Source organism: Lepidochelys kempii, chromosome 24 (assembly GCF_965140265.1).
Source record: "Lepidochelys kempii isolate rLepKem1 chromosome 24, rLepKem1.hap2, whole genome shotgun sequence".
Taxonomy (NCBI): domain Eukaryota; kingdom Metazoa; phylum Chordata; order Testudines; family Cheloniidae; genus Lepidochelys; species Lepidochelys kempii.
The window spans coordinates 7463174-7479869 of NC_133279.1; the positions used below are offsets into that span (position 1 = coordinate 7463174).

Sequence of the window (16696 nt, forward strand, 5' to 3'; positions counted from 1 at the left end):
ATCTTATCAACTGAAATAACCAAGTGATGTATTACTGTACAGCTAGTAACAGTGTTGTCGTGGCTCATCAAGAATTGCTACTAGCAGACATTTTTGTTTTAGGCATTCTAGCAGGAATACCCGAACACAGAGGACAGCAACCAAACATATGACAGGACACTATCTGGTCTGCTTGTCTGAAAGCTACCCAAATACCACTGCATGGTGTGAATGAATACACCAGTCCAGTTTCCAGACAGTTAACGCTGTCTCTTTGGCTCACTCCAGTGGGTTTCGATATGATAGAACAGTATCTGTCCTCCTGCATCCTGGTATGCTGAGATCTCTAGTGCTTTAGCACACCAGGGATGTGTGAAGAGAAACCATTTTATCTGAGTCTCCTTGCTTTGATTAGCTTACCCTAGATGCTGACCATTTGTGTTCTCCCCACCCCCATCCAACAGACCTTGTGTTACTGCAGATCATCCCCCTGCCCAAGGAGGGCTGCTGTGCCTTCCTCCAAAGGGGGTCAACCCCACTCCCACCAGTGCTGGGAGGGAAGCCCTCCCCGTGCAAAGTGTTTTCACCTCATGTTTTACCATAAGTTTTGTATATTTTAATGAGTATGAATGGAAAGAGCAGCCTCACCTGAGGAATTTATTGTTCCCTTCGTCATCATCATCATCATCATCAAAATCAAGCCTGAAAAACAGAAGCAGGAGAAGATCAACCATTATCAGAGATGGTTTCTCCTTTCAGGCTGGTTATCCAGTGTCAGCCCTGCAACCTGCACCTTGGAAAGATGCAGAATTTGTTTGAAACTGATATTAAAAACAACCCGACATTACTGTAACCACTGAGAAGAGCCAGGAAATTCAGACAGGGGGCTTCCCATATGCACTTGTCAGAAATGGAGGGTGCAATGGTGCGGAAGGCCATTTGGCATGAGATCACCTTCGCCATGCAACAAGGACAAGTGCAGAGTCCTGCACTTAGGACGGAAGAATCCCATGCACCGTTACAGATTAGGGACCGAATGGCTCAGCAGCAGTTCTGCAGAAAAGGACCGAGGGGTTACAGTGGACGAGAAGCTGGATATGAGTCAACAGTGTGCCCTTGTTGCCAAGGCGGCCAATGGCATTTTGGGATGTGTAAGTAGGGGCATTGCCAGCAGATAGAGGAACGGGATCGTTCCCCTCTATTCAACATAGATGAGGCCTCATTTGGAGTACTGTGTCCAGTTTTGGGCCCCACACTACAAGAAGGATGTGGAAAAATTGGAAAACGTTCAGCAGAGGGCAACAAAAATGATTAGGGGACTGGAACACATGATTTATGAGGAGAGGCTGAGGGAACTGGGATTGTTTAGTCTGCGGAAGAGAAGAATGAGGGGGGATTTGATAGCTGCTTTCAACTACCTGAAAGGGGGTTCCAAAGAGGAGGGATCTAGACTGTTCTCAGTGGTAGCAGATGACAGAACGAGGAGTAATGGTCTCAAGTTGCAGTGGGGGAGGTTTAGGTTGGATATTAGGAAAAACTTTTTCACTAGGAGGGTGGTGAAACACTGGAATGCGTTACCTAGGGAGGTGGTGGAACCTCCTTCCTTAGAAGTTTTTAAGGCCCAGCTTAAAACATTTTAAATGGTTTTCCTTAAAAAAGGAAAACAAAATGAGTTAGTGAAGTCTGAACTGTACAGTTCATATTCTTAGTGATATTAGATGGCATCACTGCGTTAGACACGGGCCAACATTTTGACTGTAACCACTTTTTGTGTGCATAGGAGGGGGGAAAAGAGTTGTCACTTTGCTTCGTTTCAAGTTGGAACCTAGTATACAGAACCAGCTCAGCTGCATACAAGTCTGTAAATAAAATGCAAGGAACAAGCAGGAGGCAGAGTGGGAGGGACCTGTGCTGGAGCCGTAGAGCAAAGCTGGTAGGGGAATGTTTTAGTCAGCTTGAAAGTAAGAGGATTTTACCAGCAATGGGCATTTTAGGAGAAACTATTCAAGTGTTCTTTCCCGGCCCCTGCGACCTGCAAAGGTATTTTAGCAAAACTAAACTGCAGTGTAAGCACTACTGCTACAATAAACTCTCCCTACAGAGTCTCCGCAGAAAGGCGTCGCAGGAGCCTTGCCAGTGGATCGGCATTCTCTATTCCTTCCCACAGCCTCAGCACCAGCAGAAGTGTTTTCTCCTTTGCAGCTACCATATTCGGGAGCAGACTCCTTACATCTGTGCTTCAGTGACCCCCAAGTCATTCCCAGCCTTGGCTGAAGACATCTTTTCTCTTTCGTCGTGAAACTCACCTTCTTTTGACCGTACCCTTTAACTCGAATCATGTTAACTTAGGGCATTTGGGGATATGGTTTGCATAAAAGACAACAAGACAAATAGACTAAGGGTATGTTTACACAACCGACGTTAAAGCTCTGCCGTGGCAGCACTTTAACGTGGCTGTGTTGTCGCGGCTCCAGCGTAGTTAAATCCTTTCAAAGGAAAGGCAGTTTCCTCATTACAAGGCTGACCACTCCTTGCTACGTTACACAAATTGCTCTGCAAAGGAGCAGACACTGTCTCAAAGAGCTTACTGGGTTTTTAGTTATTACAACTTACCCTGGTCGTCTCTTGTTTGTTCTCTGGACAATGGCTACTCCAGCCTGCGTACCAGGTCCAGGGTTCCCAGAAGCAACTGCTGCACCCAAAGAGGGAACATCCGATGCCATTTCTGAGCAGGAGAGAAAAAGCAATGATGCCAAGTCCCGCTATGCTTCAGATTTTGAAGCGCATTATCCATTAGAAGTGATTAAATCAAAGCCCCAATGCAGTTAAGTCCATAATCTATTTAAATGGGTAGACTTTATACAACGTGCAAGTTGGATTCTCAACTAGCTCTCCTCTCCAAAGCCTGTATTAAGGGTATATTTCAAGCTCTAAGCACATGCTGTTTTCATAAGATCAAAAGCTCAGATCGTCAAACTAAAAGATGTGCTCCTTTTAAGGAGGAGGAGGAGCTTGGTGTGGTCATGGATGGAAGCAGAGACTGACTTCAAATGCTAGTTGGCCCCACTCTGGTATGCAGAAGGGAGAGGAAAAGAAAGCTGTGAGCTACTAAAATGATTAATACAATTGGGGAAAGAAGAGTGGAGTTTTATTATGTAAGTAACTGTGCTGAATTGGACCAGGGAGACATCCTGAAACTATTCAATCCTCAGCCTCACTAGTGGGATTGCCAATTTTAACACCGGTCACCACTCTTGTTCATTACCTATCGTCAGCAACTCATTTCCAAAATAGGCCAAACATGGAACAGCAGCAGCTATGGTCATTACCAATCTGGGCTGGATTCAAACTGGTGATCAAGTCAGAAAGATCTGTCTGTCCTTAACGAAGCTATCTAATAATCCCTGCTTGCTTCTACAGTTCCAATATAACTTCACACTGAGTACTTATGCTGAAACACAAAGCTAAACAGCACTGACTCCATCTGAACACAAATATATTAACGATGTGCCTCCATCGAATGGCAGAACAATTGAGGAGGAAGCATACTCGACATAGCAGTATTGTCCCCATTTTTGGTGCCACACTTCTTTGGTGCCAGAGAAGTGATTTCCTTTTACTGAAAGGAGCGCATAGTATAAGTAAGTTCTTATTAAGGGAAGACTAAGGTTTTTGCTGCAAACCCTCTCAGCCAAAGTAAAAATTCTAACCTGGAGCAACTTCTGAGCACAAGAAACGAGCCAGATTTAAAATATGCATGTTAGAATTCAAAGCCAGTGGAATTATTCACATTTTGTACAGAGCTGAGTTAATTAAATTTAATGAGATGTTTCCTGCCCCATTCTAACATATTCATGGTTCACTCCCCTAGTAAGAATTGTGTCTAAGCATATAAACCTCCAAATGAATATGTTAATTACATTACTGGCTTTTAAAAAGCCAGTAACTAAGCTGCCTGCATGGTATAAAGTTTCAATAAAATAAACCAGAGGGAAAAACCAAGATCTTGTGCAAACCAAATCTCCCCTAAATTTGTGGTTTTGAGAGAGAAGGACATTCACAGTGATAGCATAATGGGAAAAGCATCTAACCATTGCAACAAAGGACCCAACCTGCTTACTGCCCACCCATTTGAAGGATTACCGAATAAAAGTTCAGCATGGGATTGGTTTGTGTTTTCGTTTTTAAACTGGAAGACTGAAAACTTTATGGTAAGATGCAAATCACACAAACCTCACCTAGAAACAGTTCTTTGGCTAAACAAGGCATAAGTTACTCCTCCTAACTAGGACCATTTTTGGAGCTAAAAATCTTTTGCAAGTTATTTAACTGGGATAAGTTACAGGAGGTTATAACACAGAAGGGAACCAGAGGAAAGAGAAGACCTATGGGAGAAAATGGTCATGGTCTTCAGAGATTGTGGTACTTGATATTGAAATAAACTTCTATAAAGGGTTCCACACCTGAAATACAAGATGCTTAAAATGGTACCGTGAAAGATTTAAGACATGAATACAACGATTTCTTACCTGAAAACAATCTAAAATGTATCAGCAAAAAGCTTTCAAGTTCTTCGTTCACAGTTTAAACTATGGGGCCAAGCCTATTATACGTCAACAACTTTCAACTCTCATAAGAATGGAGGGTTCTCAGTTACTTGCAAGCTCAGGCACTGGGTTTGAGAGCAGTCTGTGCACTGGCCCTAAGCAGGATTTCCCCAGCCCTCGAAGAGGATTGCTCTGTGCCCTAAGCTATTTTATAGATGGGCTCAGAAGGATTATGGTTTTAATCGGTAAATGTCAGTTTCACTGTACACATGCAAACCACCAAACAATATTTCCATTAAAATTTACAGATAGGCAGAATAAGAAAAATGCTGCTTGAGAACTTTAGTGTTTGATTTCAGCTATTTAGTTTGTGTATTTTGACATATGATGTTGACAATTTATAATGTAATGGTTATAGATTCAAAAAGTTAGTTTTAAGTCTACCATCACTAAATAGTTATTGTACGACTCCCCTGACAATTTCCTGCAACAGTGAAAACTTAAATTGAAAAAAAAAATGCTTTAAAACCCCACGGATGATATTCACTGAAATTATTTTAAAAAATCAAATCTAATTCTGCCAAGCCTATTTACGGAGCACATAGTATGCTTTGTCAAATGGCTAATATCACTGTTCAGATTGGCCTGCTCTACACAGAAATTATGCAAGTGCACTGCTAGTAAGAAAAGTGTTGGAGTACCGCTCTAGTTACCATGGTTTGAATTGTAGTGTACATAGGGCACTAGGTAGGTATTTATCTTTCACATTTCTATAATGTGTCATCAACCTCTAGGCTCACTTACAACCAACCTCACTAAACTGTTAACCCAGTGTTAGACAAAGCAACCCCCACCCCCACCCCAAAAAAAAGAAAAGGAGTACTTGTGGCACCTTAGAGACTAACAAATTTATTTGAGAATAAGCTTTCGTGAGCTACAGCTCACTTCATCTGGATACAGACTAACACGGCTGCTACTCTGAAAGCAACCAAAGTAGCTCTTCACTCCAACTAAAGAATCCCGCCTGACTCTCCAACTACAGCCTTGGCAAACAGAGCCTTGCAGCATGCCCTGAAGGTGAAAAAACACTTCTGCCTCATCAGACCAGTTGGGACAGGGGAGACAGAGGCTGGATAATCAAGTGGATAGAACACTGAACTGGAACTCACAAGAGACCTAGCTGAAGTCCTGGCCCAGCTGAAATCAATGGGAGTTTTGTCACGGAAGTCAATGGGGCCAGGATTTAATTCCAGGACCAATTCCTGGCTCTGCCAAGCCTCCTCTCTGTGCATCCGATGAAGTGAGCTGTAGCTCACGAAAGCTTATGCTCAAATAAATTGGTTACTCTCTAAGGTGCCACAAGTACTCCATTTCCCTTCCCACTCTCTCTTGCCTATTTAGACTGTAGGATCTTTGGGGCTCCTGTCTTACTAGAAGCTTGTACAGCGCCTACCACAATGGTACCCTGATCTCAATTAGAGGCTCTATGTGCTACTGCAATACAAATAAAGTAGGTTTCAGAGTAGCAGCCGTGTTAGTCTGTATCCGCATCCGATGAAGTGAGCTGTAGCTCACGAAAGCTCATGCTCAAATAAATTTGTTAGCCTCTAAGGTGCCACAAGTACTCTTTTTCTTTTTACAAATAAAGTAGTGAGCCTCTGGCAGCTTCCAGTACTACAGATACTGCAGTCAGCATATTTTTTTGTTCTCTTGCTGCAATTATACTACACAGCATACAACACACTATATAAGTTTTCACATCACAGTAGATTATTACAATAATTTCATTAGCTAGCCAAGAGTACTGTAATCAAGACATCTGGTCATGAACCATAACAAAATCCATCCATTTGAAGTAAAATGAACAGCACACAGCCACAAATCAATCAAGACACTTATGTTAGATATTTTGGGCATGAAATATGCATTATCTACTCCATGACTAGACTAGCTTTGGGGGATTTTTAAAGTCATTCTGTGAGAAAAATCACTCCCCACACAGCAAAAAGATATATGCTAACAACTGTCATTGTTAATAGTCAAACATTTTTTGTTATGCATTTGTGCAAGAATTCAAGTGATCTGATTTCAAAGAGATTAGAACCTAATACTCCAAAGCATTTTTAAACAGTACATGCAGGTCTCCCAAAACATTTCACCAAAATACACTGCTAGCCTGCATTAGTCTCTTTTGCACCTCCCACCTGAGTTTGGTTCATACCGCTGCATATCATCACAGCAAGGCTATGCCAATTTGTAGAATTTACCAAGGGCGACTGCTCTGTGGAATAAATAACTATTGAGCCTGGCAATTCACAGAGCTATTATTCTCAGCCTTATCAATAGCATGGGAATTCTAGATATAAATACCAAACTATAGCAACAGAAGAGGGTACTTCATTTTTTTTTTTTTTTAAAGATGACGGCTTACTAAAAGCCCCAAAACTTTGTCATCATGAAAAACCCATTCTGCAGGTGAATTCAATATGGCAAAGGAGATTAAGGGCAAAGGGCAGTTAGGTTCTTGCCTATGTTCCCTGTCAAACTTTTATGGATGTTTGAAAAATAAAACCTATTCAAAGAATTTTCCCCATAAAGTGATGAGTTCCCGGTGTGTCTGGAAAGACCTATGTTTTAGTAAAAAAACATCCTTTCCCTCCTTCCTTTCTGGTGACTAGACCACCTATTGCTGCATAAGGCTCTTAAATGTTTTGATTGCCTAAATGTTTGGGGAACACAATAGTTTTGAATCTGGTTTGTTTGGTTTTTTTAAATACATAGCTTCTCCTGTCTCTTGAGATCTAAAGCATATAGTACTCAGCGATATGGTGTTGATGTTGCTTCATTTGTTTAGTAAAACCTAATCCTCGGTTTGAGGGTAATTTAAGTGGTTTAGAAGAAATCTCGAAGGAGGAGTTTGCTTTTTGTCTAAACTTGTGCATATGTGGCTGCTCAAGGAGCTGTTGGCTTTATGGTGCATGTAATTTTTTCCGGTTTAAACCATGATATTTGCATTTCTGGAGTTCCTGAAACTGACACTGTATGTCACTGTTCTATTAAGGTGGGAGGAACTTCCGGTTAAAGACGGAGGAAGGAAATGACGGTATATTTTTAAGACTGATTTACGAGCAAAACAGCAATTTTTTTTTAATTATTATTTTTTAAACAAAGCTCCTTTCTGGTCTGTCTGAACGTTCACTACATTTCCAAGGGCCACTGCCAGGACTGAGAGCTAAAATAACAGGGCTTCAGGGTTTTTTTTGTTGTTTTTTTAACACAGCTGCACCATATGAATTTGGGCAAGTCACTTTACCCCTTGCCTGTTCCCTATCTGTAAAAACTGAAACCGCACTGCACACTTGCCTACCTCAGAGGACGGTTGTGAGGCTTAAGAAAACCAAGTCTGTAGAGTGCCTTGAGATCAGAGGGTAGAAAGTGTTACAGAAGGACAAGTCCCATATTTAAGTGTTAAAGGGATAAAAAAAGCGTTGTGGAAAATCCATTTTTGTTCCCTTCACCTGGGGGGAAAAAACCCTCTTTCAAAATTGTGTGTTAAAAATATGAGAACTTTTGTCATTTGGAAATATTTATATGAACATAAATCCCTTTCAAATGTTAAGCATCAAGCTCCCGTCTTTTTTCCAACCTTAGTTTGAATACAAATTTTATACTGAAATTAGAAGGGAAGGGATGAGATCAAGGCTTGTGGTGCCTTAGGGAACATTAGAGTTATAAAACTACCCAAGAGCCTAGAGGTGAAGGGAAACAGGTGGAGAGACTGAAAAGAAGGACATGGCTAATGGGTGGAATCAATGGTCACAAGAGGAAAACGGTGGAGTTATGAACTGTTCAGAATGTTGCTAACCTAGAAATGTCTGAAATGAAGGTTGGGCATGCCACTGGCTTCTTCATCCTTTTCAGTCCTCAGCACTGACTTCAACTTCATTAAGCAGTTTCTTATTCTCACTGTATTAAACTTGGAAGCTGCTGACCAATACAGGAAACTAAAAAATAGCGATCATCAAGTGTCAGCGTATGAAGTTCTGACTAAAGCTGCCTACGGATGAAGTGGTAGGAAACAAGCATTTGAATAGTCTGAAGTAACGGATCAACTGAAGCAGTGACAGCATTATTCTATTGAAGTAAATTGTAAACACTGTCAGGAGTTAAGCAGCAAGACAGGAAAGAGTCATGTTCTTAAGTGTGAAGAAACCAACTTTCTGCAAGATCAAATGCGTCACTGAGAGAAACTTTTGTCTGCCAAAGTGGAAGAGCAGATCTTCCATGACCCTGCAAACAGGATCTGTTTTACATTATCGTCAGAGAAACATAGTCAAAATGATAAGATGCAAGTCTTTCTTCCAAGCCTTTCCAGCAGCTCTTCAACATCAGCTCCATCCAGAAGCAATACATGTTTGCCTTCAGCACCCATCATATCAAATGACCACCCCAAAACCAGGACCACAAAAGAACAAAAACACACAAAATGCAGAGAAGCTATGAATCTTTTGCATTTCTAATCAATATGACTGACTGCAAATGCAAAACACCATAGCTTCAGTCCAGAACAGGAAGAGACTGAAACATAACTGATGGAACATGACCTTCAGTTCCTTCCTTCTCTTCTAGCATTTAAAATTGAATATCCAGATTTGCACATCAATTCTGTTTGTGAAGGAGGTTGCCTCAACTGGTGGCATGAAAATGGTGGAATATCACAGAAGTAAAAACTTGAAAGACAGAATGGCTGAATTCAGAATTGTGTACTTTAAGAGCTCTGCACATGCCAATTCAGCCAGTTCAGTATCAGTTTTGCATATTTTAGCACAAGACTTATTTGACCAAAACTTGATAATAGGCTAGGTATGGAAACAGCAAGGAAGTTTACAGAAAAGCTGATCAGTATCTGATAGTAGCTACAACAGAGCGGTAGGCCTAACTAGTTAGAAGACTTGATTATTGCATTCTTCTCTTTCACTCACAGAACTGCAAGCTTTACTGTTTGGATAGTGTCCCTGACTTTACTGGTTTGCATAACTATGCTTAAGAAGGGAATTGCATACTGGTGTTGTTTCATTTAAATAAAGCCCATGTTAATAGGTCTCCCCAGTTTAGGGAGGGTAGGAAAGAAATCACAGCAAACCCGAACGTAAGTCAGTCAAAAAAAATCTGATTACCCTTAAAAGTGACATGTTTTCCAAATGTCTTGGTCACCTTTAGCATCTCAGGTATTTTTAAAAAACAGAGCATATTTTAAAAAAAAGAAAGAAAGAAGAGCTGTGCATTTATTATGAGTCAGGGCACAGTTCACACCCCCATGCTTTACCAAGGCTCTTAGGAAAAGAAGGTGACATTAACAAGAATCCAACAACAAATAAACCTTGTAGCTTTCACTTTACTGCCAAGACCAAAAAAGCAGATAGGCACAACAGGGAATGGAGGTTCATAACAAAACTAGAAGGTCAAATATTTGTCCTATCGACCTTAACAGTGTTCCCATAATCCAAAAAAGTATTAAGCTTGTAGATTGATTTGAGTAAAGCAGTTTTCACTGTATACTTCCATCTGAGATGCATTTTTTCCTTTCACTATTCCCTTTTATTCTTGGGATGTTAGTCCACTATTCCAATCAAAAATCTTACCAACAACCAAAATGTCATTAAAAATTATCCTTAAGATACTATGCTTAATGAAAGAAGGATTTAAATGACTGAAGAGAATTGCAATCAAACCTTAAACTATGGGGGAGCCATAGATTAACTGCTGGGGGACTGACTGGTGGAAAGATATGGTGCTTTAAGAAGAAATTTAAGATGTGAGAAGTACTTCTTTTTAAATGAAAAGAAGTAGTCCACTCAGCAATACGTTATACGTTGCTTGCTGCTTAGGTTGAAACATAAGAACTTATGAACAGCAAGGCTAATGTGAAAATTGACTTAAGCCCAGAAACGTGCACTGAATGCTTCCACTAAACAGGCTTGGGACTTGATTCTGCAAGCTGTTTGGCACAAACACACCCTGCACCTGCAGAACTCCAGTGAAGTCAGTGAGGGTCCACAAGGGCACAGTGGTCTTCCTGTGCAGAACTTAAGGATCTGGGCCCTAATGTTGAAACTGCTGTGCTTTTAACAAGTTGTAAATTGCAACATATTTTGTTAACAGTTTTACCCATCACCACACTCACAGCCTCCTTAATAGGAGGACATTGAGTTAAGCCCAGAAATATGCACTGACTCACCTGAACTTTGTAGTCCACTTTTTAAGACCAAAGGGGAAAAAGGGGGTCAAAGATTGCAAGGACAGCAGCTGATAAATAATTTATCTTACAAACATTATCCTTGTGTATACAATGAATGCTTATGCAGAGAGTAAATAATTTTTCCTGTTTAGAGAACCAAGCTATTATTGCTCTGCTTGTCACACTGCAGCCATGCAGTTATAAACATTAACCACAGATGGAAAACTTGTTCTTGACATGTGAATTTAGCAATGTTTAAAGAGTGCCTCTATAATGCTAAATATCATGCAACTCAGCAGGATGAAGTTGCATAAACATTGTGTCATGTGTGAACAATAAAAAACACTCATTTGAGTATTTCCTTTGTAGTTCAAAGAAATGTTATTGTGCTACAAAGTCTGGTTTACAAAATGTTTTTTCTCTAGCTTTACTGCATCAAGCAATTATTGCCGTGGATTTAACTACACCTCTTTTGCTCATGAAATTGCAAGAGAAAACAAAATTCAACACTAAAATAAAACAGTCCAAGCAGACAAGAAAGGAGCAATATCTTTAATAAGGCCCCAACCCTGCAAACATGTACATGCTTAACTTTTTACTACTTTGAGGAGTCTCATTGATTAGTTAAGCACATATGTAAGTATTTGCATGATCGGGGTCTCCATTTCAATCTCAGTTGCCATATTCTGACTGAATGGCAACACAAGCACCAATGACTCAATTATGGGCAACTCTAGCTTAAGGTTGTTGTAAAATTTCAGTTCTTTATATGTGAAACCACAACCACGTATTTCTAGACGTCAGTGCTGCGCCCTCGCCTCAAGCTCACCACAAGCTAAAGACCCAAGATGCTTTCTTGATCTTGAAAGCCACAAAAGGTTACTATATGCAAATTATGTTTAGTTAGAATGAAAATTTCATCCTTCAAAATTCTATGGAACAGTACTAGATGAACCTGAACTCTCTCAGCCCAAGACCCCTAATCAGCCTCAAGACACAAATGAGAATAAACAGAAAACACCACAAAGGAACACAAGCAGAGGCCAAAATTCTGATCTCAGTTACAACACTGTAAACCAGTTACAACACTGTAAATCAACAATAACTTCACTGACATCAAGGAACTTGTGACAGATATACAACAATACAAATGAGAAGATTTTAGCCAGTAATCTACAATGAGATGTGAAAGATTCCATTTTAAATCAGCAAGTATCAGAAGTACCAGATTTCCCCCTACACTCAGACAAAAAGAGCTCCTGTTGTAAATCATAGAATCATAGACTATCAGGGTTGGAAGGGACCTCAGGAGGTCATCTAGTCCAACCCCCTGCTCAAAGCAGGACCAATCCCCAATTTTTGCCCCAGATCCTTAAATGGCCCCCTCAAGGATTGAACTCACAACCCTGGGTTTAGCAGGCCAATGCTCAAACCACTGAGCTATAGTTTACAAAGAGAGAAAGCTAGAAGCAGAGTACACACTCCACTCATGCCCTTGTGTGCTGTTAGTTTTGACAATCAGTTTAGAAATGATGAAATGGGATATTGTTTTTATTGCTATAAACTACAAAGTCCTTACATTTTGAGCAATTAGCAAGAGTAGATTTTGTGCCTTGCCAGGGCAAAAACAAGTCAACATACAAAATAAAAGATCTGGAAATAACACCCCAATATTAGCCGTTAAAAAAAACACAAATAAAACATTAGAATTCTCTGGAGTGCACCTACGGCACGCCAACCAGCAATCATTTTACAAATAAAGAATAAAGAGAGACACAGGAGCATACAGCCTGGGCTGTATGCACATGTGGACCTTGAAGGGAAGCGGGGTATGCTTAGGCACATGCTAGCCAGCAACACAACACAACCTGGTGCACAAAACTGAAGTGCAGAAGGAAAAAATAGGGGAGGATTCATGGGGGGGGGGGAGAAGAGGAGTAGGTTCAGCCCCACCTCATGTATTCCCCATTAAAGGCCCCAGCTAAGCCTTCCCCCCCCAAGTTTAAATAGGAGGGGAGACCCACCCCAACCCCAACTCTCAGATCTAGAGTTTCTAAATTCCACTACCTTGAGTTCAGCACAAACATCCCTGGCACCCAGCCCGCCCCCTCCAGTCCACCCTCCCCCCCCAAGCTCCCCGGTCTCCCCTCCCAAGCTTCCCCCCCTCCCCCGATCACCCCTTCCCTCCCAAGCTTACCTCCCCTCTCCCCCCCCCCCCCCCGGTCACCCCTTCCCCTCCTCTCCCAAGACTTGCCCATTAGGTCCCTCATCAGTCACCCCCCCCCTCCGTCAGGCCCCTCTCTCATCCCCCTGCCCCGGCCCCCGTAGGGTCCCCGGCCCCCTTGCCACGCGCGGGCGGGCCCTGCACTCACCCGGGTTGGCGGCGGCGGCTGCCATGGGCCCGGGACCGCCCCCCCGCCGGCCCGCTCGCTCAGTCCCACCGCCACTTCCAAGATGGCGGCGCAGGAAAACCCGCCCCGTTGCGGCGCAACCGAGCTTGCCCGCTCAGCATCGGAGGGAGGGCGGGCAGCGGGGGCGGGAGCCGCTCCCTGACCCTTTCCCATTGGGCAGAGAGGGGAAAAGGGCGGAGTCACCCGGAGCATAACTCAGGCTGTCTCCGCAGGCTCCGCCCCCACCCGCACACGAGGGGCGTGGCCAGAGAGGGGCGTTCTGCTGGGAAAGATTTAAAGGGCGCGTTTGTTGTGAGGGTGTGTAGTTGGGTGACGTCACTGGGATGGCGTAAGGCAGGGTTTAAAGGGCCAGGAGCCGGGTTTTACCCTCCCCCCTGGGGGGGGTGTCCTATGCGCGAGCCTGGAGCTGAGCCCCCCCCTTCCACCCGGGATTGAGCTCTTCATGGCCCCCACCTGTTGATCATGTGCTTCTCCCCACACCTGGGGCCGAGCCCTTCCCCCCCCCACCCCCATGGCGTGCTTCCCCCACACCTGGGGCCGAGCCCTTCCCCCCCCCCACCCCCATGGCGTGCTTCCCCCACACCTGGGGCCGAGCCCTTCCCCCCCCCACCCCCATGGCGTGCTTCCCCCACACCTGGGGCCGAGCCCTTCCCCCCCCCCCACCCCCATGGCGTGCTTCCCCCACACCTGGGGCCGAGCCCTTCCCCCCCCCACCCCCATGGCGTGCTTCCCCCACACCTGGGGCCGAGCCTTCCCCCCCCCCACCCCCATGGCGTGCTTCCCCCACACCTGGGGCCGAGCCCTTCCCCCCCCCCCACCCCCATGGCGTGCTTCCCCCACACCTGGGGCCGAGCCCTTCCCCCCCCCCCCACCCCCATGGCGTGCTTCCCCCACACCTGGGGCCGAGCCCTTCCCCCCCCCCCACCCCCATGGCGTGCTTCCCCCACACCTGGGGCCGAGCCCTTCCCCCCCCCACCCCCATGGCGTGCTTCCCCCACACCTGGGGCCGAGCCCTTCCCCCCCCCACCCCCATGGCGTGCTTCCCCCACACCTGGGGCCGAGCCCTTCCCCCCCCCACCCCCATGGCGTGCTTCCCCCACACCTGGGGCCGAGCCCTTCCCCCCCCCACCCCCATGGCGTGCTTCCCCCACACCTGGGGCCGAGCCCTTCCCCCCCCCACCCCCATGGCGTGCTTCCCCCACACCTGGGGCCGAGCCCTTCCCCCCCCCCACCCCCATGGCGTGCTTCCCCCACACCTGGGGCCGAGCCCTTCCCCCCCCCCACCCCCATGGCGTGCTTCCCCCACACCTGGGGCCGAGCCCTTCCCCCCCCCCACCCCCATGGCGTGCTTCCCCCACACCTGGGGCCGAGCCCTTCCCCCCCCACCCCCATGGCGTGCTTCCCCCACACCTGGGGCCGAGCCCTTCCCCCCCACCCCCATGGCGTGCTTCTCCCCACACCTGGGGCCGAGCCCTTCCTTCCCCCGCTTCGAGTGCTTCCCCTCCGACAATGTGGGGTCAGTGCACGCACACGCACCAGCTAGGGACCGAGCAGTCCCAGGCAAGGATTCATGTGACAACCTTTGCACCCACCCCAGCAGTGGTAGCAGGCTGCTCTCAGTGGAGGGCTCCAGCCTGGGAGTTCTCAGCCCTTGGTGAGGCGGCTGCTGGTGCCTGAGTTTGTCATCTGCTCAGGCACATTTCTTTGGTTTAGCTTTGGAGGGATTTGTCTTCGTTCTTGTGTCAGGTTTTTCCCCTGACAGCGAGGCCGCTACTATTGCTGCTGGCAGCTGCTGCAATGATGTATTTGAGTGAGGCAGTATGGGGGGGGGGGGGGAGACCTTCCGTGATGGAGGGGTGTTTTTAATTTTGTAAATAAAGCCTTAGCTTTTATAGGTTTCAGAGTAGCTGCCGTGTTAGTCTGTATTCACAAAAAGAAAAGGAGGACTTGTGGCACCTTAGAGACGAACCAATTTATTTGAGCATGCATCTGATGAAGTGAGCTGTAGCTCAGGAAAGCTTATGCTCAAATAAATTGGTTGGTCTCTAAGGTGCCACAAGTCCTCCTTTTCTTTTAACATAAATTATGTGAGCCTGGGGCAGAGGGAGGAGGGGAAACTGGCTCCCCCTGGGCTTTTGTGTGGGAGGTTATTTTTAACTCCGCCTTTGGTTACTACAAAAGAAATAACCCTTCCATTTCTGCAGCGTCTTCTGCACTCCCAAAGCACTGTATAGGCTAAGGGCTCAACCCTGCAAAGTGATCAGCCCTCTGGCATGACCCTGAAAAGTCCTTAAGCAGGTGTTCACCCCCCCCAGGAAGATTAAAATCTTTGAGACACAAAAGAAGGCAAGTGCGAGAGGGATGAGACACTCGCAGCAAACACAGGTCTTTGCAGTGATGTGCAAGAACATAGGCACCCAGACACATGCAATCAGACGCACAAACCTGCAGATCCCAGAAAGCCAGACCTGTCTATGCAGTGCATCAGCTCCAGGGCTTATGATCTTTCCAGCTCACAGACAGCATGGCTTCAAGGATTTCTGCATACACCAATGCCCTGGTACCTCATTCAGGTGGCATTTACATTTTCCGCAGATATACTGCCGGTAGCCTGGGGCACTGAAGCATCAACTCCCCCTCACCTTCCCTCTGCCTTTCTCCACCTTCCCTCCAACATTTCCCATGTGCAGAGGGAAAGGAGTACTTGTGGCACCTTAGACACTAACCAATTTATTTGAGCATAAGCTTTCGTGAGCTACAGCTCACTTCATCGGATGCATACTATGGAAAGTGTAGAAGATCTTTTTATATACACACAAAGCATGAAAAAATACCTCCTCCCACCCCACTCTCCCGCTGGTAATAGCTTATCTAAAGTGATCACTCTCCTTACAGTCTCTACGTAAAAGAATAAATGGACACAAATCAGATGTCAAGAATTATAACATTCATAAACCAGTCGGAGAACACTTCAATCTCTCTGGTCACGCAATTACAGACATGAAGGTCGCTATCTTAAAACAAAAAAACTTCAAATCCAGACTCCAGCGAGAAACTGCTGAATTAGAATTCATTTGCAAATTGGATACTATTAATTTAGGCTTAAATAGAGACTGGGAGTGGTTAAGTCATTATGCAAGGTAGCCTATTTCCCCTTGTTTTTTCCTACTCCCCCCCCCCCCCCCCGTGAGACATTCTGGTTAAACTTGGAATTATGCTGGAAATGGCCCACCTTGATTATCATACACATTGTAAGGAGAGTGGTCACTTTGGATAAGCTATTACCAGCAGGAGAGAGAGTTTGTGGGTGTGGTTTTTGAAAAAAAAAGGGGGGGGGTGAGAAAACCTGGATTTGTGCTGGAAATGGCCCAACTTGATTATCATACACATTGTAAGGAGAGTGATCACTTTAGATAAGCTATTACCAGCAGGAGAGTGGGGTGGGAGGAGGTATTTTTTCATGCTTTGTGTGTATATAAAAAGATCTTCTACACTTTCCACAGTATGCATCCAATGAAGTG

The 16696-nt window shown here is 45.0% G+C and overlaps 1 protein-coding gene across 4 annotated transcripts in view; it reads right to left on the reverse strand.

The window, feature by feature from the left end:
* Positions 1-13244, reverse strand: part of ARNT (aryl hydrocarbon receptor nuclear translocator) — a 38738-nt gene extending 25494 nt beyond the window's left edge. For all 4 annotated transcript variants that reach the window (XM_073323394.1, XM_073323396.1, XM_073323393.1 and 1 more), the window contains exons 1-3: positions 13137-13244; positions 2593-2704; positions 628-681 (exon numbers count right to left, since the gene is read on the reverse strand). In XM_073323394.1, coding sequence (XP_073179495.1) covers positions 628-681; positions 2593-2704; positions 13137-13161 — 191 coding nt within the window. In that variant the 5' untranslated portion in view covers positions 13162-13244. The remainder of the gene's footprint in view (positions 1-627; positions 682-2592; positions 2705-13136) is intronic.
* Positions 13245-16696: the final 3452 nt, after the last annotated feature.